At 36.5% G+C, this 8296-nt stretch overlaps 1 protein-coding gene across 2 annotated transcripts in view; it reads left to right on the top strand.

Moving 5' to 3' along the window:
* Window positions 1–7777, top strand: part of TERF1 (telomeric repeat binding factor 1) — a 38812-nt gene extending 31035 nt beyond the window's left edge. For both annotated transcript variants that reach the window (XM_050802640.1, XM_050802641.1), the window contains one exon: window positions 6288–7777. In XM_050802640.1, coding sequence (XP_050658597.1) covers window positions 6288–6464 — 177 coding nt within the window. In that variant the 3' untranslated portion in view covers window positions 6465–7777. The remainder of the gene's footprint in view (window positions 1–6287) is intronic.
* Window positions 7778–8296: the final 519 nt, after the last annotated feature.

Here is an 8296-nt window from a genome sequence, read left to right as displayed (position 1 = left end):
AGAAAAGCGTACACCACATGTTTCCTGAGATCTGTAGACAAAGTTGCTTTTTCATACACCTAAGTTACACTGATTATGTATACCCTTTCTACCTACATTATGGTTCAGGTTGTAAATGCCTCTTACTTTTTTCAGAGTTTTATTTCAGGATTTTATTTCTTGTTGCTTTTGGGTGAATTCCCAAAGGAGAAGAGGGAAATGCTAACCTTATGCTACCATGTGCGACCACAGTCATGCATACGTTTTGTACTGAATTTTTTTTGCAGTTTGAATATGATGTACATGTATATAGTTTGTTTATTTATCCTGCTTGGTGTTTTCTGAGCTTCCTGAATCTGTAGTTTGGTGGCTGTCTTTAGTTTTGGAAAATTCTCAGCCATTATTACTTCAAATCTTTCTTTTGTTCCTTTCCTTCTTCTGGTGTTCCCATTATGATTCCAAATGTTACACCTTTTAAAGTTGTCCCACAGTTCTTAGGTATTCCTTTATCTTTTTTCATTCTTTTTTCTCTTTTCAGTTTGAGAACTTTCTATTAATATATCTTCAAATGTACTGATTCTTTCTTCAGCTGTGTTTAATCTACTTATGAGCCCATCAGAGGCATTGTTCATTTCTGTTACCATGTTGTTGATTTCTGGCATTTCCCTTTGGTTTTTTCTTGGAGTTTTCATCTCTCCATTTACATTTACCCATCTGTTCTTGCATGTTGTCCACTTTTTCCATTAAATCCTTTGACATATTGATCATAATCATTTTAAATTCCAAGTCTGACAATTTCAAAATCTGTGCCATATCTGAGTGTGGTCCTGGTGCTTCCTTTGTCTCTTCAGACTGTGTTTTTTGCTTTTTAGCATGCTTATAATATTTTGCTGATAGCTAGATATATCAGGTAAAAGGAAATGAGATAAATGATCCTTTAATATGAAGTTTTTTATTTTTTTGTTTGTTTTTTGAGATGGAGTCTCACTCTGTCGTCCAGGCTAGAGTGCAGTGGCAGGATCTCAGCTCACTGCAAGCTCTGCCTCCCGGGTTCACGCCATTTTCCTGCCTCAGCCTCCCGCGTAGCTGGGACTGCAGGCGCCCACCACCACACTCGGCTAATTTTTTGTATTTTTAGTAGAGACAGGGTTTCACTGTGTTAGGCAGGATGGTCTCGATCTCCTGACCTTGTGATCCACCCACCTCGGCTTCCCAAAGTGCTGGGATTACAGGCGTGAGCCACCGTACCTGGCCTAATGTGAGGTTTTATGTTTATCTGGCTGGGAGTTATCGTTTTCTGTAGCTGTAGGTGTCAAAGGCTAAAATTTCCTTTAGTGTCTTGTTTTTGTCTCTCTTGCCTCTGGGTTTCCCTAGAGACTGCTTTTTAATAAGAATCTGAAGGAGCTCTTTCAACTATAATGCCCAGGATCCTGACTGATGTGGTGGTAAGGTAAGGGGAGGTGAAGCGTTCTGGAGTCCTGTGCATAGGTCTCCCTTCTTTTAGTAAGCCTGTGTTCTAGACTGTGACCTTCATAAGTGCTTCTCAGCCCACCACCCCTTGGGTGAGACATGAAGGCTAGAGAGGGGTGGAATTGAGTATTTCCACAGGTAAGTTAGGTTCTTGTAAAACCTCAGTGGGTTAGGTTCTGGCAAAATTAGTTTCTCTTGAGGAAAGGATTTTGTTAAGGAGACCAGAACGCTCTCCTCATTTATTTTGAAATGAGGAGTATTTCTAAATAGGGAGTATTTCTAAATGGCTACCTTTCCCCTCCTGCTGTCAGAAGCAGGAAAGAATTGTTGTCTGATCTTTACCCTGAGACCTGATAGGGCTCCTGGAGATAAAACTCCCAAAACTTTGTGAGTCCCTCTGAAACTGGGCCCCTGGAGTTTTTAACTCTCAAGCTTATCCACACTAAGCCTCCATCAGTTCCTCAGTCACAGTTAATTGCTTCTACCAGTGTTGGCTCCAGCTGTGAGCTTCTGCTCCTGGCCTTTCTGTCCCCAGTAATTCTTGTGATTCTCTCAGTCTGCCTCTCTCTTTCTCTAGTTTTCAGGGCAGCAGTTTGCCCTGTGACATTCATTCTTTGATGTATCTAAGAAGAGTTACTGATTTTCAGTTTGTTCAACAGTTTTTTTCTTCTGGGGACTGGAGTGATGATTTCCAAGCTCTTCATATGTGAGACTGGAAACCAGAAGTCTCTGCCTTACACATATAACTGATCTTTCCCTGGAGTTCTTCTAGCAGGCATTCCAAATGAGGTGTTATTTGCAGATAAATATGAAGAAAACTGTTGTTTCTCTTCTATTCAAAACAAAATGTAAGGTATCAACCACGTAATCAGTGATAATATCTATCACCCTTTCCTATGCCAAAAAAGAATTCTGTGGATATCACAAGGGCCTGGTTTTATTTTTTAGCTTTCTGCTGTTGGCCTTTTGTTAAAATACTTGTTTTAGAAGGTAAGTGATAGACTTAATTTTATTTTGTATTGAGGTTTTTAAAAAAAAAAAACTTACGGCAATAGCCCATGTCTACTTGGACAGTTTTCTTTTTCCTACATTGGTCTGTTAAAGATATTCCTTCCTTCCTTATCAGAATTAAAGAGCCCTCCTTTTATAAATTTATTCCATTAAAGACGAAAAGTAAATGCCTTTCAAACTGTTTTCCGTAAACAGTATATAATGAGAAATACTGTAGCAGTATTTTCTTTTACTATTTGTAGTATCATTTTAAGGCATTAAAAAGCATTATTTGTTCTTTAGAATGGATATACAGTTTTCAGATCTGAGTTATATCATCTCTAGCCTCGGGAAAGAAAAAGATTGGTGTGTTTTAATTTGTTACGTGCTCTTTGTATCTTTTCAGGCTATTGGCATGGCTGGAGTTGTTATGATTTTGTATTTGATTTTTCTAGAAAATAAAAGACAAATGACAATAAAACAAAGGAAATTACTTGTATGGGTTTAATGTCCAGAAATACATCATCTTAAACTCTTCCCCTAACTATTACTATCAGTGGAATCTGGTACAATCAGTTAAATGTATAAAATGAGGAAATGGAAAGTTTTAAGCATGGTAGTAGACTTTATGAAATTGTACTGCCCTTATGTTTTCTTTCTGATCTGACACTGATAGGTTAGTTGTGTCACTCATTCAACTCTAGCTATAGAAAGTAGGAGTTGGTACCAGTGACTACTAGGCCACTTGAACCTCTAAACTTAAAAATCACAGCTTTCCTTACTTGCCAGATGATAGCTTATTGTGTATGATGTTTTCAAAACTCTTTCAGTCACAGGTAAAATTAAACAAAGACTGAAAACATTTAAATCAAGCAAAATAATAAAGGCACAATCAACCATGAAGTAACATTATATCAAGCTAAAGTTACTCTTTTTCAATAGAAGAAAAAAACAAAATACTTAATGCTAAACACTGTTAGTTTTCAGTTAATCTGTACTGACAACATTACTACTTTCCTCTAGGTTAGGGGTGAGCAAAATTTTTCTATAAAGAGCAAGATTTATAATATATTATTAATATATTTATTTTACATATATTTCACATACATAGTTTCTGTTACATATTTTAAATATATTTTTTAAATGACTTAAATTTAAAAATGGTTCTTAGCTCCAGGGCTGTAGAAAACCAGCCTTGGCCTGGGTTTTGGCAGTGGCTTGCTGACCCTTGCTATAGATGATACATTGGAAAATACTGCCTAAATATACTGCACCCAGGACCCCAAATAGGATTCAGAGAACATTGGTCATTTCTTGAAAGAAAGGGGCTTTTGTATTGTCCTATCAAACGTCATCTGTGCACCTTATTAAAAATACTACAGCTCAGATAAGAACAAGAAAACAATGCCGTATATGTGTATGAAATTTGCCTAAACCACAAACTAATTTTTAAAGCTGAATAATGTATATGACAAGTTTTTGAAAGAAAAAAATTCTTAACTTGGAGACCATGGAGTTGATAGGCTCTTTAAAGGGAGTCTATGTGGCCCCCCATATTTGTATATAAAATTTTAGATACCTACACTTTTCTGTGGAGTAGATCTACAAGATTTTTTTTTTTTTTTTTTTTTTTTTTTTTGAGACGGAGTCTCGCTCTGTCGCCCAGGCTGGAGTGCAGTGGCCGGATCTCAGCTCACTGCAAGCTCCGCCTCCCAGGTTTACACCATTCTCCTGCCTCAGCCTCCGGAGTAGCTGGGACTACAGGCACCCGCCACCTCACCCGGCTAGTTTTTTGTATTTTTTTTAGTAGAGGCAGGGTTTCACCGGGTTAGCCAGGATGGTCTCGATCTCCTGACCTCGTGATCCGCCCGTCTCGGCCTCCCAAAGTGCTGGGATTACAGGCTTGAGCCACCGCACCCGGCCAGATCTACAAGATTTATATGACCCCAAAGATTAATAACCCACTGTTGAAGTGCTTTTAATCAATCACCTGACACATGAAAAATTTATTAATACATCTCTTGGTTTTTGTCAGTTAATGACAAGCAGTGTAGTGAGGTTTTGTAGGAGTGAAGGCTGAGTCAGGCATTAATAGATGGTTATAGGAGGCTGTCAACCTTTGTCTAGCGATTGAATAGCCATGTACTTGTAAGCAGCACAGTTGCTGATAGGTGTGCCACAGACAAACAAAAGCAAAAGCAGGTACAGAAGAGACCAGGTTGGTATCTTGGATTTAAGTCACAGAGCAGAGGAATAGCAAGAACAGGGGATCAGGTTTAAGGTAGCTCAAACAAACTTCTACATGGGTTTGGTTACGGTCACTGCCAACTTTTTGGTACTGAGTCATACACAAGATGGTTCTCATGTCATGTTTGTCTTCTTCAGGTCACCTTGAATTCTAATATTGCATCAGACAACTGAACTGAATTTTTTTTTCCTTCGATTATAGTGAAGTACACATGATATAAAATTTACCATTTGCCATTTTAACTATTTTTAAATGTACAGTTTGGTAGCTTTAAATATATTCATATTATGCTACCATCACTACCATCTATCAATAGCTGTTTTCCTCTTACAAAACTGAAACCGTACCCAATAAACAGTAACTCCATTTCCATCCTCCCAGCCCCCTTGCCACCATCATTCTACTTTCTGTGTATGAGTTGGACTGTTCTAGCCACCTCATATCAGAGGTAGCATAGTATTTGTCTTTTTCTGTCTAACCTAATGTCCTCAAGGTTTATCCATGTTCTAGAATGCGTCGGAACTTCTTTTGAAGGCTGAATTATATAAACATGTAATATAATATAATTTTGTTTATCCATTTATTAGTTGATGGACAGTTGGGTTGCTTCCACATTTTAACTATTGTGAATAATGCTGCTATGAACATGGATGTACCAAATACATTTTCAGGTCCCTGCTCTCGACTGTTTTAGATATATACCCAGAGTGGAATTGCTGGATCATATGGTAGTCCTTTTAAAATTTTTTTGGGTAACTGCCATACTGTTTTCCATAGTGGTGCTATAATTTTACTTTCCCACCACCAGTGCACATAGGTTCCAATTTATCCGTATCCTCACCAACACTTAGCAGCCATCTGAATGAGTGTGGGTTGATGAACAGGGTTTTTAAGGAAAATGTGAAGTGCTGGAGAATTTCTTGTAATCTAGACACAGTAAATAATCACGCAGATGGTCATATTGCTCTTTCAGCATGCCAACAGAAGGAATAATTAGTTGGTTCCCTGTAGCAAATGCCAAGTATCAGTAATTTTTCTATGTATAGTATTAAATTTGATTTTTTAAAATGTTTAGGAATTTTCTCTTAGCATAAAATTAAATGTTCCTAATCAGTTTGTTAGTTGTGTTTTTGAAAGTATTTTAGACAAGATTTGAGTTTTATATGGGTGTGTAATACTTCCCCTAACATAGGCAGAACAGGGTTTTCACTGAGTTCATTAGTGAAGTACTAAACATTCACAAAGCCTATTTGGAGATTTGGAGGATAATAAATACAACTATTAACAATTGTAGAAGAGCATTTTAAGAGACAATGTGGGCTTAAAGTCAGAAAAATTGAGTTGACATGTAGCGCTGTCACTTTCTAGCTATCTGATCTTGGGCAGCTGAGCTTACATAAAATGAATGGTAATAATAATGACCCCTAAAAATGTTATGATAAATGTATAATCTTATAAAAAATCTAAGAAATGTTTAGAGAAATCTTCCATCTTTAAGAAACTAAGCATTATTTTGATTTTTTTAAACTGGCATTTATAGTAGGTATTTTCTTTTTGAATAATTGTTTCTGTAAATAACTGTTTTACTTTTTATCAAAAGGCATGGCTTTGGGAAGAAGACAAGAATTTGAGATCTGGCGTGAGGAAATATGGAGAGGGAAACTGGTCTAAAATACTACTGCATTATAAATTCAACAACCGGACAAGTGTCATGTTAAAAGACAGATGGAGGACCATGAAGAAACTAAAACTGATTTGCTCAGACAGCGAAGACTGATTGTGTTTGTAAAAGCTTGATGAAAGGACAGTTAAGTATTTTGATCACTGCATTTTGTTGAAACTTGTGTCATTTATGTATTTTAAAACTTTGAGGGTTTGTGCTATAAGAGTTAAAGCATATGCTATCATTGTATTAAGAACCTTATTTTGATAAAATGTAAATTTGTTGAATCCTGCCACATTTAGTATCCCCACCCCCAAATCCTGTTCCAATGAAAAAACTAAAACATGATCCAAAAAAAAAAAGAATTTCAGTTAACCTATTTTGTGTCTCTAGGCGGACTTCAACCCTGTAACATAACCCATTAAAATGAATTTTCTTTTTTTTTTTTTAAGACAGAGTCTCTGTCGCCCAGGCTGGAGTGCAATGGCACAATTTCAGCTCACTGCAACCTCTGCCTCCCAGGTTCAAACGATTCTCCTGCCTCAGCCTCCTGAGTAGCTGGGATTACAGGCACACACCACCACGCCCAGCTAATTTTTGTATTTTTAGTAGAGACAGGGTTTCACCATGCTAGTCAGGATGGTCTTGAACTCCTGACTTCATGATCCGCTCACCTCAGCCTCCCAAAGTGCTGAGATTACAGACGTGAGCCACCGTGTCCTGCCTAAAATGAATTTTCTAGATTATTGAGTAACAATAGTCCTTTGATATGAGATAACAACTTGGTTTATGACCTTAATATACTACTTAATTACTTAAGATGTTTATTAATAGAATGATAAATGTACAAAGTAACCTATAAGCATGACATACTTTTGCTTTCAATAGTTTTATGTAAATAAAAAAACTTGAAAATAGTAATACCTGAGGACCCATGGGAACAATAGACACTGGGGAGGTAGGGTGGGGAGCGGGAGGAAAAGCTGAAAAACTACCTACTGGGTACTCTGCTCACTACCTGGGTGACAGGATCATCTGTACCCCAAACCTCAGCATTATACAGTATACCCAGCTAACAAACCTGCCCATGTGTTCCCTGAATCTAAAAGAAAAATGGAAATGATTTTTTTAAAAAAGAAAAAGACAATAATATTACCCATGGTACAAAATTTGTACTATTAGCAAGAATCATTTTGTGTCACATTTAGAAACAATTTGACTTTTGTTCCAGTGTTTAAACTTTGACAAAAATGGTTTTGAATAGATCTTTATAACCTAATGCCATAAATACAAGATTCTCTGATACCGTCATTTAATATATCAATATTGGGCCTAAAACAGTATTCTGCAAAGCTTAAATTGGTATTAACTATGATCATCTTGATGTCTATGATAGATAATAAACAATGTCATATATACCTAACTAAGCAATTTTGGTTTTTCACCATTTTATTCTTTAAAAGATTTAGACAAACAGAATTATTTAGCATTTTGAGTTATGTGCTTTATTTAGCAAGTGAGTAAAAATATTGGAATATTGAAGTATTTGCATAAAAAATCAAATGGTAGTGTTTCGTAATCTCTATTGTATTTCCTATTAAGGTTTCATTATTACTTTCCCATTGTTCCTGAATTTGTTATCCTATATATAAACAGAAACATGGATGAGTACCATATGCTTCCTGACTCCTTTCTCCTTTATCTTGTTACACCAAGAGATACTGTCACTGTTTACTGGAGACATTTTGTTGATTAGTGCCAAGGCTGGCATCATGAGTCAAAATAGACTTAAGTCAACCTCATTCCAAACACCTGCCATAAATCATCAAATCTAAGTTGCCATTAATTGTAAGATGCCCTGTTATTTCACATACAACTAGAAGAGAAGATCGGAATCAATTATAGTATGGTGCTTTCTTATTTTGAATTTTACTTATTAGAAGAGC

This window comes from Macaca thibetana, chromosome 8 (genome assembly GCF_024542745.1).
Source record: "Macaca thibetana thibetana isolate TM-01 chromosome 8, ASM2454274v1, whole genome shotgun sequence".
Lineage (NCBI taxonomy): Eukaryota > Metazoa > Chordata > Mammalia > Primates > Cercopithecidae > Macaca > Macaca thibetana.
This window is presented reverse-complemented; position numbering and strand designations above follow the sequence as displayed.